Source organism: Morus notabilis, unplaced genomic scaffold (genome assembly GCF_000414095.1).
Source record: "Morus notabilis unplaced genomic scaffold, ASM41409v2 Scaffold802, whole genome shotgun sequence".
Lineage (NCBI taxonomy): Eukaryota > Viridiplantae > Streptophyta > Magnoliopsida > Rosales > Moraceae > Morus > Morus notabilis.
This window is the reverse complement of record NW_010358472.1, coordinates 81,841-108,960: the sequence shown is the minus strand read 5'-3', so window position 1 is coordinate 108,960 and position 27,120 is coordinate 81,841. Positions and strand designations below refer to the sequence as shown.

Here is a 27,120-nt window from a genome sequence, read left to right as displayed (position 1 = left end):
ACTGTTAGACTGTTTGTTAGTGGTCATTTCAAAAAAAATAATAAAAAATCTCTATCCACGAACTTGTTAGATAGTTGGATCCTTTGAGCTCGCGCGTGCTTATCGTTCGAATTAACGGAAATACCCTCTAATTATCATGTTATATTTTAACTACTCAATTTCCACGTGTATGTATAACTAGACTCTTAAGAAAAATGAGTGAATGAAAACCAAAAAGCAAATTTTTATCAAAATAAAACAAAAACGCAAATAATTTACCAAACGGGCCAAAAGTTGAAGAAACTTGGTTAAGAACTGATAGTTTATATATTAAATACTTTTTTTTAAAAATTTAATCTTAATAAAAGGTTCTCCCAAATTAGCTATATGGAGTATTGTACCATTTTAATCTATAATTCATAACGGACGGTTATTTGTTGTCTTTGGTTACTTTAGCGATCAAACTGAAAATATGAGTTTCTCTCTTCAATTTTTAATTACGTAAAAATCTCATCTTTTTTTATTTATAGACTAATCATTATTATCTTATACTCAAATAGTTGTTACCGAGATTGATTATGTGTGATGAGAGTAATGTCAAAGATATAATTCTGAGGTTATGTTTGGTAGAGGGATTCGTTTCCTGATTCGAATCATGATTCGTGGTTCGCTACAGTATTTTTTCTCACAAAAAATTCACGTAAATCGAAAATAATTCGAATCACATGGTTTGAATTCCCCAACCAAACGTCCCGAAACCCTCAATAACTGAGTACTCCTCGAGTGTTCACCGGTGACACACGTAATTTTTTAAGAGATTAAGGCCTTATTTATTTTGTAGATTTGAGTTTTCAATTCGAGCTGAGATGTAATATTTTCTAAGAGTTTTTTATTGTAGTAGAAAAAATTAAATGTGATATTTTTTAAGAATTTTTTACTGTAAAAATTTAAAATTAAAAACTCGAATCGGTGAAATTAACGAGGTCTAAAAATATCTTCTTGATGTGACATTCTACACTCGTTATCGTTAAGGATGTGAGAGCGCACTTGTCGGCCTCTGCAAATAACATGCCTGCACCTTTGTACTTTGGCTGTTGCCTTTAATTCCAAGGCCACGTTACAATCTTCTGTTACATTATCATTCATTTTAGGTGAGTACATAAATTATAGATTTATAATGCACGTGTCACATAAGATATTTTTTTTTTTATAGAAGTGATGGCTTTGCTTTTGTTCTCGCACTAGTTTGAATTATGCAACTTCCTCCTCCTTTACAATTCATTTCTGTATTTCTCAATTAGATATATACAATTATTTTACTTTTCTAAAACTTGATATTACTAAGATCTCGTTCATTTTATGAATTTAAATTTTTAATTTGAGTTGAGATGTGATATTTTTTAAGAGTTTTTTACTATAATAAAAAAAATTAAATGTGATATTTTTAAAGAATTTTTTACTGTAAGAATTTAAACTTAAAAACTCAAATCGATGAAATTAACGAAACCCAGCTACATACGAATTTGAATTGGTGGTCAGTCGTCTATTATTTTTCCAACCGAAACGTAAAAAGTGGGAGTGCAATCTGAAGATAAACTAGCACGTTGTTTCCTGTTACCTAGAAGGCGAATAGGCCCAACTTTTCAACTTTTTTGTTTTTTTTTTTTCTAAACATATGAAACCGGGTAGAACTAACACACAAGAGAGTGCACTAATTTATAAGGAGTAATTACAATCATATAGTGAAGAAAATGAAGTGTTGTATATTTACCTCTTGGCCATTAAAATTGTATTTTTGATTTAGCAAGTAATTCCCCATGAATTGGAGAGTAAATCGTTTTTCTTTTTATTCTCTTTCTACGTGTGACATGTATATATGCATTTTTTTTTTAATTTTGGAGGAAAAAGGTGGTATTTTATTAAATCAAATCAGCATGAATAAACGGTGACGTAAATTTTAGGTAAGAATTATAGAATATTATATGAAAAAAAATTATACCCATAGAATTCTACTTTAAACCGTTAAATCGTTTCAAATTATATTAATTTTACATTTATTTTTTTCATTTTGAAATGATTTTGATGAGATTGAGAAACATGCGCCATGATAAAGATATTCTACCACACACTGTTAAAGTATAAAATTATTGTTGACCCACCTCCTAACAACTTAACTTTTTGGGATGGATTGGTAAACTAACATGGTATCAGAGCGGGAGGTCTTGAGTTCAAACCCCCATAATTGCACTATTTATCCCCATTTAAAAATTATCATGTGTTGGGTCTTTAATATATCTTGGGTTTAAATATTCACGTGTTGGACTTTCTAATTAATTTACTCACACGATTGCCCATTGTTCAGCCCACACGTGAGAGGGAGTGTTAAAGTATAAAATTATTATTGGCCCACCTCCTAACAGCTTAAACTTTTAGGATGAATTGGTAAACTAACATACCACACACTTTTTATCATCATACATATACGCGCACCATGTTTTTTTTTTTTTTTTTTTAAGGTAATTACATGCATGAAGTCTTCCAATTGCATTAAATAACATCACCGAGAGTGATCCTTCATTCGTTTTCTTTATTATGGGTGAATCTACAAGAGATTACTGTTATCATTTTGTCTAAACCAGACAGATATGAATCTCAATTTCCCAAATATATACTATTTTTCAAGCATATATACTAAATAAACACAAATAGACGTGAACTCAAACGACAGGAATTGATACGCATACACATTTGATTTCTTTAAACTAAAAAAAAAAGAAGACGGCGCATACATTAATACACAGACACAGAGTCTTGGTGATCAGTACTGAATGCTTCCTCCGGAGAGTAAATGATGAAAATATCTGGTTCTTCCTTAAAGCTTACCCGCTTAGTCAACTTCCCATTTCTGCTTCTGCTCATAGAATTAATAGAAGCCCCATTTTCTTGATCAAGTTGATGATCAGTACTAGTACTCTTCACCGGCGGCTCAAGAGAGAAGCTGTCTCTTGCTTTAGACGCCAAACTCCGATAATCGAACGGCCTAGAACACGCAGACGCCGAGGGGTGCACCTTTCTTAAGGAATGTCTGAACACATACAATTCACCTCCACTGTGGAAATCTGGCCTCGCACCTGCAGGGGAATTCAATATCCAATCCTCCAGAGTCTTTTCCGACCTGATCTTCTTCCGGTGATGATCAGCTGTTGGATGCAGCGTTAATGCATCAGTAGTACTTCTCTTTTTAGCCCTCTGATCATCGTGATATGTCTTCTGCAGGCATCCTGCAGGCCGTCTGATCAAGTCCAAGATCACTGGACATGATTGAGTTGAGTTCTTATTACCATCAACATGGCCAAATGATGAATCATTTGGCTCTAGATGATTATGATCATGATCAGAACTAGTACTTGGGTTCCTGAAACTGCATAGATTAGCTCCCATTCATGCAGAGCATAAAGCCTATGTGGCGTTGAATTACTCTAAATTTCTGTGGGAATTATATATATAAAGATCTTTTGAGACGGAGATGCCTAGAAGAAGGATATAGCCTTGAGCACAATGAGATTCTTAGTTATTACCATTCTATAATTTTTATTTCTATTTTTTTTTTAATTTGTCGTGTACAATATCTGTATACTAGAACTCGTGAATTTGCCATTCTTGATCATATTAAACTTTATAGTTGTAATCAGCAAAGACTAAACATATTATTATATATCTTTTGCATGAAACAATAGTGCTTCTCTTGGCTTATCTCCCATCTAACTATAGCCAAAACATTTGCCGATATTTGAAGTCGGATTCCTGGTATGACAAATATGGGTGATAAAATCAATGCTGTTTATGGTAATTAAAGCAAATTAACGACTAAAAATAAGCTAGTTGGGTACTTAAGACAACTATGGTATCCGCATTAATCATTGAACTAAGGGATGGAGAGGTATCTAGCTATATGTGATATCTTGTTTTCTAAGAGGCCAGTTCAGAATCCTTGTTGTCGTATAGTAGACAGAAATTTCTTCGTAGAATAGAAGATCCAGAATTTTTAAAAAATCTCCCTTCATTCTTTGGAAGTAGTGACCTTTTGGATTTTGTAATGTAATGGTTTAGAATTAGGATTCCGTGACCTAATTAGGGGCATGGCAGTTTGCAAGTTCCTATGAAGTATCTTGAGGTACTGCATATACTGTCACCTTTATATATCACTCCAAGATGGAACGTATACAGTTTTTTTAGTGTTTGATTTTGTTAAGAATTAGACTTCCTAATTCAACATTACCAAGAGTAACAAAATTGTGAAAAAAGAAAATCAAGTAAAAGCGAATACACAAAATTTATAGAGGTTTACTTCATTGGGAGTTCAACCCCTGTAACACCCCCCTAATATGGCTCTAAATGATCAAATTAGTCATATTAAGTAGTGTTACTTCTTAACCTTCACTTAAACTTAACCTAACATGTTACACGTATTAAGTATGAAAATACGGGTAAATTTAAACTTTTAAAACTTCCTGACAAGTAAAGATAATCAAAATATATGTAATATACTCCAACATGCTGGTCAAACATATACAATATAATACATCTATCAAAAATAGGCTCAGCCTTATACTATGTATACCCCCACGGGCTCACACAATCCCTAAGTACAACGAGGTCCTCTAAAATACAGGTAAGTTATTCCATATACATTTGTCTTGGTCCTCAGGATTGCACCAACCAACCATCTAGTCTACAACTAATGCTGGGATGTACCGTCATCTGTATCACCATAAAAATAAGTGAGCTAAAGCCCAGTAAGTAGAATAAAACATGATATAGCAACAATGAGAATATGCATGAGCTCATGACTCATTAACATCATACATTTTAACTTTTCATTCATTTTTTTTATCTTATGCGTGCAATTACTTAGACGGGGTGGTATCCCAGATACCTCATCAGACCTTGTGGCCACAACATATATTACATCGAATGCCGTTGTGTGGGGCAAAACACATTTTTCACATTTAAAATCAATTATTCCTCGTGATCATCGAGGAAGCTTCCCACACCGCAAGTCTTTATTGAGACAAAGGTCCTTCAACCTAGTGATCACAAATTATATTATAAAATGACGTCATGTGGGGCTAATCATAATAAACACAAATCCTTCCCCGTGATCATCAGAGAAGCTTCCAACGCCGCAAGAGGTCCGCCAGTCTCCTTGGAGGCACAAAACCCATCAAAGACTACAAAACCATTATTTAACTCTCTTTTCTCTTTAATATTCACTCTTTTCATTTTATGTTCAATGGTAGATATCTTTACATCATGTCATGCATGCATGGTTATGCTAACATCAATAACACACGTCTCGTATACTCACATATTACAACTTTGAATCACATAGTATATGCATGAATTTTATAGTGACACAGGTGATAATCTACTTACCTCGAGCCTTAGAACTAATATTGAGGCTCTTTGGTATCCTCTCAGGGATTCCAGTGTTCCACTCGTCTGAAAACATTGAGTATTTTATCTAATATTATCACCCAACCAACAATGATTAACATTATGTATTAAGGAACTAATTTTCTTAATTTTTACTAATTTTTTTAAATATTTAAATAATTAAAATAATATTTTAAATAATTATTTTAAGTGACAATCATAAAAAAAGAGTTTACAGGACTCAGACGCAAGAAACGACACCAAAAAGAACTCTGGGGCCATGAAAACCCTTGACTAGGCCATTTGGCCTAGTCAGGCCGTGGCCTGGCCAAGTAGCCCCAAGGGCGTGCCTGGCTGGGCGCCCCTGGCTTGCCTGCGCGCGCACAGGCGTGCCCGTGTGGCCTGCAGCGTGCGCCCATTGGGCCCAGGCGTGTGCATGGTGTGGCTTGGTGCACGGGCAGCACTAAAACATGGCCTAACTCTCTCATTTTTTATCCAAAATAAGTCAAATTTTGATAGAGCTTTTCCTTCATTTTAACACTCCCTTAAGCATAAAACACCTGTTTTGAAACTTAAACAAATTTAAATTCACCAAAATTCACAAAACATCTTGCAACCACAAATTCATCCAATACCATAAACTGAACCAGGCTCAGTGTCTAGCTTATAACTCCCAAACCAAATTGAATTTAACAAAACTGTTTTAGTGGCATTTGGTTAACATATAAATGAGCTTACCCTAAAAAAATCAGATCAAAAGAAGCTTCCTAACCTAGGTAACTAAGTACAAACCTGAACTGGTTTAGAAATAAACCTGTTTCTGGACAGCTTCTACAAACGAACCCAAAACCACTACTTTCCCTTTGAATTTGCTTATGCCCTTTTATGAAGATCCTTCTGACATATAAGAGACCATGTGGTTCAAATATCACAGTCGAATTCAAAGGAAAACCCCCTGAACAGAACTGAACAGTACTGAATACTTAAACAGTGGCTTACCTTAGCCCAGTTTGAGTTTCCTTGCTAATTGGTAACTAAAAATGGCTAAACCACCTAGAAATTTGCTTGATTTCTGAGTTCTCCAGTTGAAAATGGTGCTTAACTGCTGGGGAGAGTCGAACTAGCAAATTTGGTGCTGATAACTTGACCTGGTTGCTTAATAAGTCATTAAACAACAAAACTAGTACCTAAAGTACTTCACCGTGAAGTACTTCCACCAAATCAGGCCAAGTGACTTAATTTTTAGTATAAACCTGCTTTATAAGGTGTGAAACACTTACAGCAGGTTTCAAATGTAAGCTAGGTTGTAAGCTATTAATTTGCTTACCAAATTAGCCGTATGAGTTCATACCGAATTTCATGTTAAAATAGGGTTTTTAGAACATTCAAACTCTATGACTCATGTGAAACGTACGTCAACTCCTCGTAATTTAATCAATCTCATCCACTTACATACTCATTATAAAGGGTCTCTTGTCATATTTACATCTATTTATCCGACAAAACGTATACTAAGGCCTCGTTCACTTCGCGGATTCGAGTTTTCAATTCGAGCTGAGATGTGACACTTTCTGAGAGCTTTTTACTGTAGCAGAAAAAGTTGATGTGATATTTTCTGAGAGCTTTTTACTGTAGAAACCTAAAACTGAAAACTCGAATCGGTGAAATGAATGAGGCCTAAACCTTCCCACTTACCGGATCCACCGTCGAAGAAACCTGTCAATAATGAATACAACATACACAACTTAATACTTAATGCACATTATTTACCTATTCATGCATCTTGATGACACATCAAACATATAACTCATATGCATATAAATGTAAAATCATGTAATGCATTGGCCAACTAGTAAGTGAAAAATCTGGGCATCACAACCCCTTTTTTAGTTGCTGCACTAATTCACTATGGTAAATAAGAAGTTTACAAGAGAAAATTGCATGGCTCACAACTCCGAGTTTTCTCTAATCTCTTTAATTTTTTAATAAAATTGTGCTCCCTTTTTATAAGATCAATCCGCAAAATCCTTTATGTAAGGCGATAATTAAGTTTCACAACTTAACATGATTTACAACTATCCATTGTCACATGATCATCTGCTATTAATTTCTCGAAAAACTAGGTTCCAAACGAAGCATAAATGTTGTCTTATTACTTTTTTAAGGAGTTGAAAGCATGATGAAAGAAACTCGATAAAATAAGATAAGATGCAATAAGATATATATATATATATATATTCTTGTTAACCTTAAAAAAAATGAAATGGAATCTTCTTGTTAACTTATACTTAGCACAAGCGGCTTTTGTTGTAGAACACTTGAAAGCATGGTGAGCACATGTAAGGACCAACGACTACTTAATGCTAATAATTCTAAGGCTATTTTTGTCCCTTGTTTTTTCCCAGCGAACAAGCTATCTTAGAAGGAAAGAAGAATATTGATTGCAGCTGATAAATCTGTCCCAAAAAATCATTTTGTTTGGTAAATAAGGCCATAGGCACATATCAGCTTATCTCTGTATGATCAGCTTAGATTTTAGAATAGATTTTGCCAAATTTAAAAAAGCATAGATTCCAATAGCAAATATATGTATACACAGTGGCGGAGTTAAGATAAAATTTCAGTGGGGGCATAAAGCATATTTTACAATAAGTACGAATCTACAAAGTTTGTACTGTAAACATAGTAAAAAATAAAAGACACATTATCTATAAAGCTTTTTTGAGCTACAGATAAAACCTCAAATGTTCACGGATCTTAAAAAAAATAAAAAAAGAGAGAAAAGTGGGCACAAAGCACAAAATAAATAAAGGAAGAGAAGACAAACTTGAATAGTAGTGGGCGTGATTGGCCAGCAGCAGTCCTCTAGTCCTCAAGCAAACATTGCTTGTTGGGAGAAGATGAGAAGAAGAGCAGAGTAGAAAGAGAAAAAATAAATAAGGGATTTTTAATTCAGCTTGTGCGGTAGAAAAATAAAAAAAATACAAATAAAAATTATATTAAAAAAAAATTTATACATAACTTCTGTGCACTTGCCTCCGCCGCCGTGTATACATACATATACACACACATTGCTTATTAGCTTATATTTGTCATAATTCTATGAAAGTTCCTACGTAAGTTCTTACATGGATATCAAATTTTAATTTTTGTGTAGACGTGATGTGATAAAATTATAGTTGAGAATCTGAAGGGCTCCAAAAGTGAAACAGTGGAAAAGCACCAAAAGAGATTGCAACCTTTGTGATTCTAATAGAAAGGGCACCAAGCAGCTTCGTCTTCACCTTCATGTACGTCACTTTACTTGACAAATTGTACGAGCATATATTATATGGAAATTAATTGTTCGGATTATATTCCATCACAATAAGTTTCGTGTGGAAGGCAAATTTTCCAAAATTTATGTGCTTATAATGGAATTTGTAAATATTAGATAGATTTCCAAGGGGCCTTTCTTTTTATTTGTTCTCTATCTCTCATCACTGGTAAGAAACAAAGATAAAACATGAAGGCATATATTATATGGAGCCTTTCTTTTTATTTGTTCTCTATCTCTCATCACTTAGATTTCCAAGGAGGCATATTTCTTTTTATTTGTTCCTTTCTTTTTAAGAAGAAGAAGAAGAAGACAACTTAGGGCTCGTTCTTTTAATGTTTTTGAGTTAGGTAATTTGAGTGTAGCTTTTAAGTTGAGTTTGAGTTATAACTTGAGTTGAAGTTGTAACTTGAGTTTGTGTTTAGTTGTGTACATTTGAGTTATGGTTTGAGATAAAAATCTTTTTTGAGTTTGTGTTTGAGTAAGTTAAAACTTGAATTTGTTTTTAGATAGTATTTTAATAAAAACTCAATGCTAATTAAAAATTTTAATAGGGTATATGGGTCTAGTTTTATTCGTCTTTTCGTTGTCAACGCATAGAAAAAAAATCATCTCAATCAGAATTAAAACGAAAAAGTTATAGCATTTTTAAGAATAGAAAAAATACTGTTCATTAATTTGAGTTCGAGTTTCTGAACTCGAGTTAAAGGGGAAACTTGAACTCAAATTTTAGTTCCAAACTCGAGTTCAAACTCAAGTTTAAACTTAAAAGAATATGAACTCGAATAAAGTTATAACTCGAGTTATATTTTTTTTGAGTTTTTAACTCAAAAATCACCCTGCGGAACAAGCGGAACAAGGCCTTAGATTTCCAAGGAGGCATCTGACTTAGATTTCCAAGGAGGCATCTTTCTTTTTATTTGTTCCTTTCTTTTTAAGAAGAAGAAGAAGAAGAAGAAGAAGAAGAAGAGAGAGGGTTAAGTTGGAAAATCAGAAAAAGAAGAATGAAAAGAGGGTTAAGTTGGAAAATCAGAAAATGGTAAAAATACTGATCGGCCATATACCTAAAATAACAAAACAGTGGTTAAATATTTTTGTGTTGGGTGGCCAAACAGCAGCCCAATTTTATATATCGATCATTTTATTAGTTAAAATCACCTATTGACTGAGAAACAATAATAATAATAATTATTATTTTTTTGGAATTTGAAGGAAAATGACCCATTTAAAATTCAAAAAATTCGATCATTAATTTTGGGTTGGGTGAAATATGGGCCACCCGAACCAATTTCCCTCTTGATAAGAACCTAGAAACAATTATCAAATAGTATAGCTAAACTTTCTGAATAACACTAAAATATATGTACAAAAACGTAAAATCTCATAAATCGAAGAAAGTTAATGATATTTTTGAATCATTAGGGGTTATTTTTTTATTTTGCCAATGCTAAGGGGGTTCAAAATGATAAAGAAAACTTTATGAAATCCCCTCCTGATTTGACATCTCTTTTTAATGTCAAAGGCTGCTTTTCTTTTTTAGTCTTTTAAGAAAATTATATTATTTTTTTGAAGTGTACAAGAGACGTTTAGTTCATAAATTTAAAATTATTTTTATTTTATATGTATTTTTTATGAAAAAAAATAACACAAATTTCTATTCTAAACGTACTTTATATCTCAAGGTGGGGGTGCTTACCGCTTAACCAATTTAATTAAAACAAAGAAAGGGACATAACCAATCAGAGAGACGAGAATGTCCACTTGTAATACTCAGATCTTCCACGTGTAACTTGAAGATCAAAATTATATAAATCTAACGGCCGACGTATCTTTGGCACCTTTGTATCTATCTGCAATGCTGGAGGAATCAAGAAACATGGGCCTCCAGAACGATAATAATATCTTAAAAGAGAGAAAGAAGAAAATAGATTGAGATTTGATATAAATTAAAATTAATAAGTCAATAATTTATATAAGTTGATAAATAGATTTTTTATCTATTATTTATCTAGTTATGAATCATAACTTGATAAGTTATTGTCCATAATTCACAGTTTTTGTTCATAACTTGTCTGGCTATGAACCATAACTTGACAAGTTTATCCATAACTTATCTGGTTATCAACCATAATTTAATAAGTTATAACTTATTAATTTCTATAACTAAAAATTGACCTATATACTTTCTTAAACTTTTCATATTAACATATTTTTTACCGTTCCTCTATCTTAAAACATAAACAAACTTTAAATAAATAATAGATATTCTAAAAAAAAATATGGAAAGAAATAAATGTAGCGAGTATTTAATCTAAAGAGAATAAATAAATAATTATAAAAAAAGAGAATAAATAAATACAAATAAATCGAGTATTTAAATAACAAGATATTTGAAATAATAAAGTATTTCTTTTTTTTTTTTTGAAGGAAAGTGTTTCTCTTTTCGATCTTTCGGTTTTGCACAAAATTTGTTGCTTCGCTTTTTCTCAAATCCCTCTCTGTGCGAAATTCATATTCGCCTCCTTTTGCTCTCTTCGGGTTTTCGAACCTCTTTCTCTCTCTACATCTCTCACTCTCACTCTAAACATAAACAAAACCAGAACAAAGAAGAAGAAGAACTTGCTGCTCTCTGTCTCTCTCCATCTCTCTGCTTCTTTCTCGCTCCGACTTTCTCTCAGATTTGAATGTAATGAGCTTTTTTCTGATTTCGTCTATTTCGTTTCGCTCTTTCGATTTTTGTTAGAATCATCATTTTCTGTCTTAAATATATGGTTCGAATGTTGTTTAGGTTCGAATTTCTCGTTTTGTTATGATACGCAGTTTGTTTCATTTTCGTCCTTGTTCTATTTGTTTCAAATGAGAATTCGAAGCCTTGAATCGGAACATCAATGTGAATTGATTTCGAAAAAACCTAGGAAGAGAAATAGTTGTAACTACATGTTTGATGCTTTAACGAGAAAATTAGTACAGTTAGCTGATTTAACTCTTCAGTTTTCTTGAAACAATCTTATGTATTTGTTTTTTTATTGCATTAATGTAATTTCATGTCTCAGGTGGTACATTTCTGCATTATATGTATTCGTATTCGTATGAGTGAAAAGAAAATTTAAAGAGTCATGCAAAAAGATAATACTAGCACCCCATCAACTCCAACTGCTCGGGTTCGGCATCGTAGACGTTCAAATGAGGTTAGTTAGATAGTTAAAATATTGGCTTTATGTCGTTTTCTTCAAATTTAGAAAATTTATAACTCGTGACAGTTCTATCTAATAATGAATATACGTACTAGTCCTGAGATATGGGTACAAACTGAAGCTGAATTTTCAACTAATAGTGGAAAACTGATAATGGTTCTGTCTAATCATGGATGTAGACTTGTTCTGAGATATGGGTACAAAATGAAACTTAATTTCGACATATTAGTAATTAAAAGCTGGAATTTATTTGTGTTTAATGTCCTATTGGCTTCTCAGGTTGTTCCAGATGTTAGTAAAGCAAATGGAAACTTACTTGTTGACGACCGCAACAAGTACAGGTCGATGTGGATTCGTGCATACTCTTCCATTTGGATGATTGGGGGCTTTGCATTAATTATTTATTTGGGCCATCTTTGTATTACTGCTATGGTGGTTGTTATCCAAATCTATATGGCGAAAGAGTTGTTCAATCTTCTAAGGAAAGCTCATGAAGATAGGCATCTCCCAGGATTCAGGCTGTTAAATTGGTCAGAATACTAATTTCTCATTATGGTGATAGTGTGATTTCCTTATGGAAGAAGTCAAACTGTTCAGACTCTAATTTATGAGTTTTATAATTCATTTTTCATCTTGAATTCTGTGTACAGGCACTTTTTCTTCACTGCAATGCTATTTGTATATGGTCGCATTCTCAGTCAACGACTTGTCAGTACTGTAACTCCAGACAAGTTTCTTTACCAGCTTGTTAGCAGCCTTATCAAGTATCAAATGGTTATTTGTTATTCCCTTTATATCTCAGGTTGGTCATACATTTGATCTTTTTTTGTCCTTTTATAGTGCGGCAATTGTGAGTTTTGGTAGCAGGAATCTTATTATGAAGGCATGCTTTAATTTGGCACTTAGCATTTGATTCGCTTGCCTCTTTTTTGTTAGCATGTTATAATGTTTCTTATATTAGAATCTTCTCTTGCTTGTTCACTGCTTTAGGGTTAGTTTTTACCCTTGGAACTTCTTAATCTCGTGCAGCTGCTTATATATATTTTTTTGTTTTTGTAAAATCACTCAGGTTTTGTGTGGTTCATCCTTACATTAAAGAAGAAGATGTACAAATATCAATTTGGCCAGTATGCATGGACACATATGATTCTGATTGTCGTGTTTACGCAATCCTCTTTCACAGTTGCCAACATTTTTGAAGGAATTTTCTGGTAACACAACTTACTCAGGGAGACAATTCTGTGTAGGATCTTCCCATAACATTTGTTTACCCCATCTCTCTGTCTTTTAGGCCTTCATTTTCTTTTTCTTTATGAGGTATCAAGTTGAAGGAAGTAATTACTTGGTGGTGGAACTGATTATGGCTTTTGTCTACTTATGATGGAATAAACTATAAATTCTCCTATGTAATATCTTCATAAGGATATAATTTTACTGGGTGAACAACTAATAATACGATAACTCCAAAGATCCAATTGTTGAATCCAATTGTTGAATCAATGGAATTGAGATAGCAAGTTGGAGGAAGAAATTACAAAATGGTTGAACTGATTAAGTTTCATCTACTCTGGAATCTAGTAAAGGATGAACTATCTTATGTAATATTTTCAGAAGGCTATTTTTTATTGGGTGAACAATAGTAATAGATATGAATTCGTATCTAGGACCTGATATTGCATTTGGTACTCATTTATGGTACATAGTATTTTCCGTCATGAAGTACTGCATTAGTGCATTTATTTCATCAAGACTGCTATTCCCCTGGGTTAGTGTGTCTTGGTAGTCAACGTATTTGTATTCACGTTATATTTCATTTTCTGGTTACACTGGATTCAGGTTTCTTCTTCCAGCAACGCTTATTGCTATCAATGATATTGCTGCATATTTCTTTGGGTTCTTTTTTGGAAGAACTCCATTAATCAAATTATCTCCAAAGAAAACTTGGGAGGGATTCATTGGAGCGTCCATTACAACTATCGTCTCTGCATTTTTGGTAATTATGCTTTTCTCTTGTGCTAAATAAACTTTGTTTTCTAGCGCATGTTCCTCAGTAGATTTAGGGACAACTTTATTACAAACTTGAACTTAGTTTTCCAATCAGTCACATACCAGTGGCTGTGGCCCCTTTCACCATAGATCCACAATATAGTTCGTGATGGTAATGTGGTTTAATGTAAGTATTTGTGTTCTCTAATTGTCACTAGCGCTGTATGATCATATCATATTGCATTATCTGTCTTTTCCCTGTTTAGTCCAGCCACGCTTAATGTTATGAAGTAGCATTCTTTCTTCACTTTGATAGTCACATCTCCCTTTTTTTTTTTGGTGTCTTGCTCGTACAGTTTAGTTATCTGTTTTTCCATCATAATTGCTTTACAGTTGATCTTGCATTTTGTTATTCTTTATTCAGTTTACTGACAGTAGTGGTTACAACTAGCTACTTAGGAGGCGGAATTGGTTTGAAGTAGTTATCTTTTTAAAACATATAACAGGTTCAGTTTTGCTAACGCATAACGCCGTAACTTCTTGGACCCAAGTGATTAGGTTGCACCCTTTTTATAATAGGTTTCAAAATAAAGATGTTACCTTAATTTTGTTCACCGAACACTACATTACTTTCAATTGTATTTTATGGTTAACCTTATGTTACGCATTAATTTAACTCTCTGATAGGATTAATCCTTTCAGCAAATGTCTATACGTTTGGTTTTATTTGCAATGGTGTTCTCTAAAGTGTCTAATCTTTTTTGCAGTTAGCAAATGTCATGGGCCGTTATCAGTGGCTGACATGTCCGAGAAAGGTAACTTTATGTTAATAAAATTCAATCGTTGATGGTTGGGAAAACATACTCGTTCATTTTATTGAAACTTAGGTAGCAAAATTTGCAGGATTTATCTACTGGTTGGCTTCAATGTGATCCTGGTCCATTGTTTAAGCCATACACTTTTATCTTACCTGGATGGGTTCCTCAATGGGTGAGCATAATCACATTCTTTTGAACCTGCTCTTGTTGTCTATTTTTTATTCATGCTTGTATGGTCTCTGCTTGAGGTTAAAGATTCGAATTTCGGCTAGTCTGAGATAATAAATTTTTTAGCTGATTGAACAAGAATGTTTACAATTTCCTGATCTCATAAAGATACGTATTATATTTGGTCTCCTGTCTCTTGAAATTCTGGCGGTGTCATGAAAAAAGATGATATTTTGTTGCTCATCTAAAATTTTTAAGCCTTCTGAGGAAAATATGAATTCTTTATTGAATTAAAAGTTAAGACTTTTATAGGAGTATTAAGCTTATACCATCTAGTTATTTGAATCCAACTAGGACCTTTGGTAAAATTGATTTATTCTTTTTACTACAAGAAGATGGAATATTACCATCTACTAAGCCAAGAATGCTTCTGTTGGTTTTGGCGTTTTGGTGGATGAACATTATAGAAGCATCAATTTGTAGATGACGAGGCATCTTAAACTATGGTGATATCCGTTGGTGGCATTGATAAGCCTTTTGTTTTCAGTCCTTAAACCTAAGTCAGCTTTTTGTCTTGAACTTGTAGTTTTTGTTTTTCTTTACCTTTTTAATGTTTGTTTTAGGTCTAAAGCATTCTTTTGCGTGAAATTTCAATCTTGAATCATTATATGTCATCCTTTTGTGCTTATAACTATTTCTTCACATACAGTTTCCTTGGAAAGAAATCTCTGTATTACCAGTTCAATGGCATGCCCTATGCCTTGGCTTATTTGCATCGATCATAGCACCTTTTGGAGGCTTCTTTGCTAGTGGTTTCAAAAGAGCTTTCAAAGTCAAGGTTTACTCTCGAGACTATTCTAATGATAATTGTCGCAATTAGTAGCTATGAGCCTCAAAGATGTGAACAGTAATAATACTTATTTTATTTGTGCCTTCTTTGCCACAGGATTTTGGTGATAGTATTCCTGGGCATGGTGGAATTACAGACAGAATGGATTGTCAGGTAAGCTTTTCATAAGTTTGAGCCTGACAACCTTTTTCTATAAACTTGTTAATAAAAATCTTCCAAACTGTAGCTTTTTTATTATCAATTTTCTTTTTTTAAATCTCAATCACGAATTCGATGCGGTTTAGTGCATATTTTATTCACCTAAAATATCACTATGTGGCTGATTTTTGTTTGCAAAATGTATTCTTCACACCACTTGTCTTATTTGAATGACACGTGCTTGAATGGGGTTTCTTTGCAATCCATCACTTGGGTAAAGTAATTAGATTTTGTGGCGGTGGCCAATTATGGATACTCCTGTAACTAATGTTTCTTTTTCTGTAGATGGTGATGGCCGTATTTGCATACATTTATCATCAGTCATTCGTTGTGCCTCAAAGCGTCTCGGTTGAGGTGATCTGGGACCAGGTATTTCCTTTAGTTAGTTGTCGCAATGATTCATCTTCACACACTCGCCCATAAATAAAGATGAATGCCAATTTTCCTCTTCTGTATTTCCAGATATTGGTGAACCTCAGTTTCGAAGAGCAACAAGCTCTGTACGTGAAGCTTAGAGACATCTTGCAGGAGAGGTTGCTAGGACAGTCGTAAGCTCCGCGTGGATGGTGATTGCGCTCTCTAGATGAACGTCTCGACAGATAGTAGAAAATGTCATTGTAAGTTGTATATTGTGACGGGTTTTGATTATTCAAGTGATTGCAATCCTGCTTGATTATTTAGGTGGACGCGTTTCTATGCGTGCTCGCCGTGTATAGTTTTTGCTTTGGTTGCTTTTTCTATTTACAGTATATGACTGACTCCAGATGGAAAAATGTGTGAGTTTTTCCACCACAGATTCAGAGAAAGGACGTTTTCTTTATTCTTCGATCTTGTTGGGGATGTAATCTCAAAATAAAATAATAATTTGTCGACTTTTTCTCTTTTTGGGGATGTGACTTGCTTGTCTCTTTCTGCATATTTGATTATATCACCATCTATGGTGCATATTTCGTTATTGGGAATTCTAGGAAGCTTTGCTAAAATAAGGTAACGACACCGTCAATGGTTTTGGTAGAGCATTTCTTATGCAACGTCTATTTAGGTATAAAATTCTTCTTTAATGCAATATTACTCTGTTAAATTTTGTATATTGTTGTAGTTGGTGCTAATTTTGATACCAAGCATAGCATATGAAAATTTTTAACATTTGGTAGTTATTAAATGACTTGTTGAATGTTCAATGTTATAATTAGAACATTGTCATTTTAAAGTTTTTTAAAAATTAGAAGTTTATTTTCAAAAGAAAGTTTACTTGTTATTGTTAGTGTATGTTTCCAAACGTTATTATGTCCAGTTAAAATCACGTCATAATGGTTCAAAATTAAAAAATATTTCAAGGAAAAGGGAAGTAAGCAGACTAAAGGATTGTATAACAAAAAAAAAAAAAAGAGAAGAAGAAATAGACTTTAATGAATGTAAGTAAGAAATGGACGGCGAGACACGATTGGTATCTTTATTAGACAATTGGATTGTTTTGTAATTTGTGTCTGTTCCTCGAGGGGGCAAAATAAGCAAAGGGTGACCATGAATCTAGCCCAAAAGCAGGTCAGGTTCCAGTCCTAAAAGGATATGATTACTTCCAATTTTTTAATACATCTTCTAGTATTAAGAACAAAAGATTTGTGGTTACGGGTAAAGTTAGCACTAATTCTACTTAATTCCACTATAAGTATAGAATTCAAATCCACTATAAGTATATGTAGAGATCGGATTCTATAATTAAATCTATTTACATGGCTAATGACTGCTTCTGGGTATTGATCGCGTTGGTAAGTCGATATGAGTTGATTTGATTCGATAAAACGCTAAAACAAGCACGTAAATTACGGGAAAATAAATGAACACGCGAATTTATAGTGGTTCACTTTCAATGTGAAGGCTAATTAATTTAATATATTTAGATGGCCAATGACTGCTTTTGGGTATCGTTCATGTTGGTGAGTCGATATGAGTTGATTTAAGTCGATAAAACGCTAAAATAAGAACGTAAATTACGGGAAAATAAATGAAAACGCGGATTTATAGTAGTTCACCTTCAATGTGAAGGCTATGTCTACTGTAGAGGTTTGAATGGAGAGAAGATAGGTGGGGATTTAAAGAGAGAATCTAGATAGAGAGTAAAGATGCAGAATATGCGATTTGTGATCAAAATGAGATGTATAATTCAATCAAAACCCCCTATTTATAGGAGATGATCTCTAGTTTCTTTTTTTCCTTGAGCTGATGTGTTGTCGACTGGAGAATGGATAGTTTCCTCTTTCTTTAGTTGACTTTCCTATTCTTTGTTTCCCTATTTGCTTCATGACAGTTTCCTCTTCAATGTTGGTCCGATTTGTGCTTTTAATATCATATTTAGCTGGATTGGGCTTTGTGACCTCCAAAAAACCCTCTTTCATGATTTATCCGTGGTGGTCCCCACGGTTCGTCTGTTGTCATACTTCTTCAGTTGACGTTGTCTCTTGAGTTGATCTTGTAGCCAATTAATTTTAGTCGACGTTCTTCACCAAAATGTGGATGTCCACGTGTATGGATGTGATCCTAATAGTATATAATTTAAATCCACATTTAAAAAAAAATAAAAAACAAATGATTTTAATTTTTAAATTAAGATTTCAGATCTCTAAGTATAACAACAGTAGATAATCATCCAACGTTGTAAACCAAAAACAAATTGGAATGTTAAACTCTAGTACATATACTACCAAAAAAAATTATAGTACGTGAATGCAGACAATTTTTAATGATAATTTCTACTTGGTTGAAAAAGGTATAAATAATTACTGAGAGTAATGTTAAACATTTTTCAGTAAAGTATATGGAATATGTTCAACATGAATATTCTTCGAACAAAAACAAAGTTAGGTCATTTTGCAACGTGACAAAATGTCTTATAATATTGTTGGTACCAAAAAAAAAACGTGACTATTCTCCGCATGTCATAATTTGTCTCATATGCTTGACCCTTAATATATATATAAATATATATTTATTTATTTATATATATTAGCTTTTTTTTGCAGTGGGACCCTAAAAAAATCACCGCTAGAACACTTTATTTTGACTGTCAAATTACTTTTTCAACGGTCAGATCTGCAGATAGAGTAATTTTATGCGGCACGCTGTAAATTTTTAATACAGACCTGTGCAGATCTACATGTTGAAAACTTAATTCAGGTCAAAACAGAGTGTTCCACCGGTAGTTTTTTAAGGGTTCTCCCCGTAGAGACTCCCTTAAAAAAAAAAAGAAAGGAATCTCTTGAAAGGGATAATATATAGTTTGTATTGCAGGAAACTTTTTCTTAAAAAAAAAAAATACTTTATAGGAAAATTTGCTGGTAATTTTTAAAAATGTTTAGTAATATTGTTTTTTTTTTTTTCATAATCAAGGAAAGGTAGAGAATATTATCAGAGGATCATCATTTTGATATAGAATCTTCACCCTCATTTTGTTAAAGAAAAAAAAAAACTTAAATGATAGCAAACAAGCTCTAAAAAAAGTTTGATATTACAAAAATTCAAGTTCAAAATTCTCTTTCCCCCCCCCTTTTTGTAAGTTAACAAAACTCATACGGCCGGGTTATTTCCACAAGACTTGTTTACTTGGCATAGAGAGAAAAGGAAAAGTGATTTCATTTTTCATCTAATAATGTGTTTATGTACAAAACTAATAATGAAAATTTAGTTAGGCTAGTACTATGTAAGAAATGAGATAAATGAAATGACAATCTTTCCCACCCTTGTTATTAATTTCCTATTAAAAAGAATACATATCAACTTTATTCAAATTGTGTTTCTCATTACGTACTCTTATAGTTTGGTAAACGTGACATGAAATGGTTAGTCTTGAAACAAAACCAAGTAGATTAACATCAATGTCTCGTTCATTTAACCGATTTGAGTTTTCAGTTCTAAATTTGTACAGTTAAAAGCTCTAAAAAATAGTCACTGTCTAACTTTTTCCGCTACAGTTAAAAGCTCTCAGAAAATAACACATCTCAGCTTGAATTGAAAATTTGAATCTGTGAAGTGAACTAAGCTCAAATAATTATGCTACGAAGAACAATGTGATACTGAAACAGCACTAGGTTTAAATACAATGAACCTTCAGTGAAAAATTACAATAAAAAAAAAAAACCACAAAATTGCTAATCCAAGGCCTCCATCTTTGACCCGTTCTTCTTCTTGTATTGTGCTTCCTTGCGCACCTGAAATTTCATCAAGAACTTGGGATTCATCCTTTCAATAGAAGTACGGTGGTGCTTCTTGGCTTCTTCATTTGGGTCTCTTGCTCTGTGATTCTTAAACCTTATGATCTTTTGAAGAAAAGGATATATATATATATATATATGTATTATATTTTAAATACATATATATATATATATATGTATATATAATAGTTTCCAGTAAAAAGACAGAGAGAGAAGTAAGCCAGCCTTCGCAACTTCTAGGGTTCATGAATTTCCAAGTAGAAGTTTAGTTCCAGAAAAAAAAAAAAAAAAAAAACACCCTTAAACGGATTCAATTCAATTAGATTTTTATTTTTATTTTTCATACAATCTAATAAAATTACAAAGTCACGTCAAAGTGAATCAATCAATCATTCGAACGCATATGATAATTTTCTCTCTCTCTTTTTTCAGAGACGAACCAACACTCTCTAATTTGGCGGCTACATATCTTCAACTATCTTCAAGTACTATCTTTTAGACTTGCGTGTTTTTGTTATCGCTAAATATATTCAATCAAATCAACTATCTTTTTGTTTTTCTTTTCCGACAAGATTTATCCATTACCCATCGAGGAATAGAAGAATACGGTTGGTTCTATGCACCTGGATACATTGCAAAGGTTCATTGAACCTGGACATATCAATGCACATGCTATTGCTAGCTAGTAGCTATTGTTTGTCAACAGACGCCGGCTGCGTCTATTCTCCACATCCAGAGTAACAAATTATTTATCTTCCGAAAAGTAAAAACAAAATATTAACAGATAATGACGTGGCAACACTTTCCCACTTGCGATCAACACGTGAGCTTATGGCCCACGTGGATAAGATGTGGTAGAGCCCACCGATCTTGTGGCGTTAAGAGATTCGTTGACGCGGCACACAAGTAAGTCCAAATGTAGCTTAGAAACAGTGTGATAAGAGCCGTCGATAATTAAGGGAAGAATTTTTTTTTTCTTTTTTTTTTTTTTTTTGGCTAGTAGTGGCGATAGGGTCAGTTCAAAACAATGACACAAATACCAATAATGTTCCGTGCTAAAAACTTCATCGTGATAATTTATCCACCCTTTCATCCCAAGTAAACCAAGACCGTCGAATATAAATATGTGGGTCAAATTGTATGGTCTTGATGAAGATATATAAAAATTGGAATGTCAAAACGATGAACTATAATTATATATGTAAAATAAAATAAAGAAAATATATATGTCATTAGTAATAACCTATAATAATTACTGACGTGACAGTAATACAAAATAAAATAGAGAGAATAATAAACTGTCATGCTTTAGTGGTATATATAATAACCTTAAAAATAATATATTGGGAATATAAATGAAAGTTATTGGTTTGTTTGGAATTTATTTTAAAATGATTTTGTTTTTTTATGAAAATGAAAACGTTTTCAATCTCAGATAAAAATTATTTTTAAAAATGCGTTTGATAGTTTTATCAAGAGATTGTTTTCAATATAAAAACTCCATTAATGTCTCTCTCTCTCTGCTCGAGAGAGGAGAAAACGTAAACAAAAAATAAAAAATGAAAAACGACTAAAAGTCGGGCGCGTTTGGAACTCGTTTCAAAATGATTTTTTGTATGAAAATGAAAATGAAAACGTTTTCAATCTCAGAAAAAATCATTTTTGAAAATGTGTTTGGTAGTTTTATTAAGAGATTGTTTTGAGCGTAAAAAAACTCATTAACGTCTCTCTTTGTCTCTCTCTGCTCGAGAGAGGAGAAATTTAAAACAAAAAATGAAAAACGACTAAAAGTCATTTTTCATTTCTCTCTCATTTTAAACTAAACCAAAAAATCGTTTTCATTTCTATTTTTTGTCTTTATTGTGCCAAACACCGTTTTGGAAACGTTTTCATTTTTTCTTTCTCAAAAAACGTGAAAAATAAAAACATGATCAATTCCAAACACGGCCGTCGTTTTTCATTTCTCTCTCATTTTACACTAAACCAAAAAATCGTTTTCATTTCCATTTTTTGTCTTTATTGCGCCAAACGCCGTTTTAAAAACGTTTTCATTTTTTTTCTCAGAAAACGTAAAAAATAAAAACATGATCAATTCCAAACACGACCTATAAGCTGAGCAATTTATAAAAAACAGTAGATTTAGTGGAAATTTGTCTGCGTGGAACCCCTAGACAACAATCACTATAATTGTTATTATTACTTAAAAAAAAAAAAAAAATTTTTCCAAAAAAAAAAAAAAAAAAGAAAGGTCTCATTTTAATTAGGCGATAAACATGTTTTTAGGTGATAATCCTTGTGTATCTCAGTGCTTACACTACACTTTAAAAGTTAAGCAATTGGAGGAAGGTGGAACCTAGACGTTAAAATGGGCAGATACATTGAAAAGGTTCGTAATCAAGCCCAAATACATCACAAAAACATTGCCATTATACATCGAACACCCGTACATTATAAATAATAGGGAGAAGAGGCGTTCAGTTTCTCCATCCGATATTCTGAATCCCCCGATCACCCTTTTTTCTTGATGTGCTCATCATCTTCTCTGTGGAAACACCATGATCATAATATGACGACACCATAGACTATTAGAATTGAAGGAAAGTAACTACCAAACCAATTATCTCTCTTTCTATCTCTAGCCCTTTACTACTTCTGTCGTTCTCTTACAAAAAGCGCTCAAAAAGCACAACCAGATTAAGCCAAAATAACAAAAGGAAAGGGCTTGAAATTAAATTAAAAAAAATGGCGAGAATTCCGGTGATGAGGTTCTTGAGAGTGGCCGCGGCTTTCGACGAGATGGCGAGGGTGAGGCTTTGCGAGAGCAGCGGGAGCGAGCACTCGCCGGAGCTCTCGGATCTTGTAAACTCCTTCATTGAAAGAGATGGCTCGGAAGGAGATGTTATTTTTGATGATGAGGAAATTGATCATGAACGGCGTGATTTGAAGGAATTAGAGAGAAATATTTTGTTTGATGAAGGATCTGACGGTGGTAATAATTGGCCCGAGCCGGCGGAGAAGAAGAAGGATGTTCTGAAGAATTTTCTGATTGGTAACGTTAATGATGGTGATGATGATCATATGATCAAGAGGAAGATTCGTGATGAGGTAGAAGTTGCGTACGGGACGATAGGGTTAGTGGACAAGGGGTCTCAGGGTTTCAAACGACGGTTGATGACCCATTTGAGAGAGAAGGGTTTTGATGCCGGTGAGTAATTTCTTCTTTTTTTATTTGTTATTTATTTTGCATAAGATGTTTGCTTTTAAGGTGTGGTTAGTATTATTGAGTATACTTTAGGGATATGGTAATTTTAAGAACTTTGGACCTTTTGGTTGAGGTCCTTTTGTTCATATGATTTTGAAAACATTAATAGAAATTGTGATGGCAAAAAGAGAGAGGGAGTATGGGATTTGATACTCTGCATCTCTGTTTAATATAGGCATTGTTTAGCGCTTAGTGGCAAATCCACACATCATCAAAAAAATGTGGAGTTCAAAATGGAGAAAAAACACGCGCACGCACACAATTTTTCCACTTGACTTGATCCGAAATGAGATAATTACACATAATTCAATATCAACACAGATTCACATTTTTTTGGCAATTTTACTTGTATTTAATTGAAATTGTGTCACTCTATGGCAGTGTCATTGCTAATGTTTCATGTGTCCAAATTGTTCAGGGCTTTGCAAGTCAAAGTGGGAGAAATCCAAAAGGTTTCCAGCAGGGGACTACGAGTACGTTGATGTGAATGTCCAAGGAACTCGCTACATTGTGGAGGCATTCCTAGTCGGAGAGTTTGAGATCGCCCGGCCGACCGATCATTACGCCTCTTTGCTTGAGATTTTCCCACGGATATTTGTTGGGAAAGTAGCAGAGCTCAAGCAGACTGTGAGGCTAATGTGCACCGCAATTAAGCAATCAATGAAGAGCAGGGAAATGCCCATGCCACCATGGAGAAGAAACGCATATATGCAGACAAAATGGTTTGGTCCCTACAGAAGGACCACTAATTCACTTCCATCCAAAAACGCGTCTAAACTCAATGAAGCTTTTGATGCAAAGAGATCTGTGGGGTTCGAGACTTTGCCCATAATGCCACATTTTTGCAGGGGTGATTTATCATCATCAAGGGTCGGCTTGAGAGTAGGGAATTTGACTGCCGCCTTCAATGGTTGAGAGCCATAGTGTAGTTAGTTGTAATAGCCATTGATTGCTATGTATAAAAGAATCAAAGGCATTGTCTTTTGTTTAATTTTGGGACATTTTTTTTTTGTTTTTCTTTTCTGGCTTTAGATTTTGGGGCTGGTAGTTTTGTTTTGGCTAGCAAGATTGGAATTTGTTAGCAGTTGGCAAAAGCCAAATTAGTAGTCGCGTGTTGAAAGCCAATATTTATATTTTCCAAACATGTAGATAGTCATTTTTGTGCAAATGGTTATCAAAGATTGTAAATTTATCCCAGCTCTGTTTAATATAAAGTATAGTTGTAATTTACCCTCTTTCTTCAATTAGAATAGAAACGATGAATAAAGTTTCTTCCTTTATGCATTATTTAGGCTTTGGTTTAGTTCTTGTTACAAACTTATCCCAAGGATTAAGGGGAAAAAAATGAAGAAGAGAGTATGGTATTTGATACATTGGATTTATGCTTGTCTTTTGATACGTTTAATTGAGTGTTTTGTTGGTTTTAGAGTAGTTTTAATAGTTAATTTATGTAATTTTAGTTGGTTTTATAGATTAGTATCATTTGGAGTTCGTAGGCGAGTGTTTGAGTAACTTTTAAAGCTAAATTGATTTTGGAGAGCCGCGGCCTTGAAAGATGGTGTCTAGGCCATGAAATGGTCTATTTGCAGTACAAAAACCCAAGAGAAGAGAGCCTAACCTTGTTCAATGACGCCATGGCAGCAAAATACAAAGAAAAGGAGATTTCCACGCGGCGCCCAAAACTAGGGCTGCAGTGCTATTTCGAAGCACTGCACAGGGAGAGCTAAGCGCGCGCCCTCACCGTGGCGCCTAAAGAACAGAGCCGCGGTGCTACTTCGAGGAGATTGGTCAATTTGGGCTTATTTGAGTTCTAAAAATTTACAAAAATACCATTACGATTCTAAACACTATAAATAAGATTTTTAGGGTTGTTTTTTATATTTTTTGGCTAAGAAAAGAAGGAGAGAAGACGGTTCTACGAAGGAGAAAATGATTCTTTCAAGAACGGAGTTCAACTTCGAATTCGCCAAACAGTTTTATTCTTTCCTGAATTTCTTGTGTTGAATTTTATTGTCATTATGTTTTCTCTTTCATTTATGTTCTAAATTTCTAGGCTAGGGCTACAAGTGTAGCCAATACATGAATATTTGATTTCCATTATTTTCTTTCAATGAAGTTTATTAACTAAGAGTTTTCCATTCATGTATGTGTTTCTTTTATTGTTCTTAATGCTTTCAATAAATTGATCACTTATTGAATTGAATTGAAAACCTAAATTGAAATCCCCGAAGGAGATTTTTAGGAATAATTTCTAATAAAAAGAACCGTAAGGTGCGTAGGACATCGAGAGATAGTATTACGACTTGCAAGAGTAATTTTGGAAAAACTAAAGAACTTAATGAATTTCTAGGATGGCGGGATTCACATCTAGCGATAGTGAATTTACATGTTGAAAATATTTTTAATAGCATCCCTAGAAGGACTATTAGATAAATTAGGGTGTTTTGTTCTACTACATGAATGAGAGGCGATGTTAGCAAATAATTGGAATTAAATAGAAATTGTCTTGGTGAAACTTGTATGCTCTAGTGTTTTCTTTGCATTGATCTCTTTTCATAATTATTTTGCATATGCTTTGTGTTATTTATTTTGCTTTCTTTTCAGTTTTGATCTATCTTAGAGATTTTATTTGTCTAGATAAAGTAAAAAATATCAATTTCAATAATTGTTAAATTAGTCTCCGTGAGAACGATATCTTATTCACTCATTATATTACTTGTGCGATTCGTACACTTGCAAAAAATCACATCAGTATTACGCCTTTTTTTAATTTAAAAAAAAAAGAAGAGGAATGATAAATAAATAAAAAAAAACAAAATGTGAGAAGTTCGGTAAGCAGATTTATCGACGGGAAAGATTGTCTCACAATAAGCGGCCAGTTAACTTCTCAGCCGTTGGATTTGGCTACAGCCGCTTTGGCAATTCAAGATCAAGGGCACTCATCCTACATGTAGCCTTGCATAAATTTTGAGAGAGAGAGAGAGATGAAAACTGTGTTTTTTGGGTCTTCGGAAGAAAACCCTAGTGACTGATTTGTCTTACATAAAGGATCATGACGGTTCATTGAGTGGGGGATTGATCTGAACCGTACATCTTTTAAATGAGCAAGATGTCATATTGTCGTGTGATAAACTTCTACCATAATTGTAAACTTATAAGAAATTATTATTGATGTCGTTTTCTCCAAGTGGCAACGTTTAATAGAGAGAACGACTGTCGTTTACAAACTGTGCCACCATTTACCATGAGTTTCCCGAACTCGAATTCCTCGAATTATTGTCGTTTTTTCCTCGAGTGGCAGCTTTTAATAGAGAGAACTGATGTCGTTTACAAACTATACCGCTTATGCCGTTCACCATGAGTTTGCCTTCATAAATAATAAAACGACATATCAGTGGCAATACTAGCCGTTTATCTTTTGTGAGAGCCACGTATGGCCATTTTAGCTATAATTAAACAAATACGTTTCGAACAGCAAAAAATAACATGTTTATGTGTCACTTTTATCTTTATTTCAAGATTGTTTTTTTTGTTTTTGTTTTAACGTGTTGCGGTTGTTTACCCGTTTTTTGCTAAGGGTTGTTTGCTCTTTTTATATGTCATTTTATTACGTTGTTTTCAGTTTGTTGCGGTTGATCTATGTGCCTACCATTTTCAATTGCTGTCGTTTCATTATTTATTTTTTTTTCCACCTTAGCGTCGTCT

The 27,120-nt window shown here is 33.4% G+C and overlaps 2 protein-coding genes and 1 non-coding gene across 3 annotated transcripts; 2 read left to right on the top strand and 1 right to left on the bottom strand.

Annotated features, from left to right (window-relative positions):
- The first annotated feature begins 11,170 nt into the window (after nt 1-11,170).
- Nucleotides 11,171-16,890, top strand: LOC21396793 (phosphatidate cytidylyltransferase 1). The gene is made up of 12 exons (XM_024162070.1): nt 11,171-11,417; nt 11,785-11,919; nt 12,205-12,455; nt 12,576-12,727; nt 12,995-13,136; nt 13,762-13,918; nt 14,679-14,726; nt 14,815-14,901; nt 15,607-15,735; nt 15,844-15,900; nt 16,231-16,314; nt 16,408-16,890. The coding sequence occupies exons 2-12, from the start codon at nt 11,848-11,850 to the stop codon at nt 16,495-16,497; spliced, it is 1,269 nt and encodes a 422-aa protein (XP_024017838.1). The 5' UTR covers nt 11,171-11,417; nt 11,785-11,847; the 3' UTR covers nt 16,498-16,890.
- A 5,866-nt stretch (nt 16,891-22,756) lies between these two features.
- On the top strand, nt 22,757-24,332 carry LOC21396792. Its single transcript, XM_010092661.2, has 2 exons — nt 22,757-23,358; nt 23,834-24,332. The coding sequence occupies exons 1-2, from the start codon at nt 22,896-22,898 to the stop codon at nt 24,328-24,330; spliced, it is 960 nt and encodes a 319-aa protein (XP_010090963.1). The 5' UTR covers nt 22,757-22,895; the 3' UTR covers nt 24,331-24,332.
- A 1,898-nt stretch (nt 24,333-26,230) lies between these two features.
- On the bottom strand, nt 26,231-26,328 carry LOC112090542. Its single transcript, XR_002901690.1, has one exon. It is a non-coding gene; the product is annotated as a small nucleolar RNA snoR109 (small nucleolar RNA).
- Between the last annotated feature and the right edge of the window lie 792 nt (nt 26,329-27,120).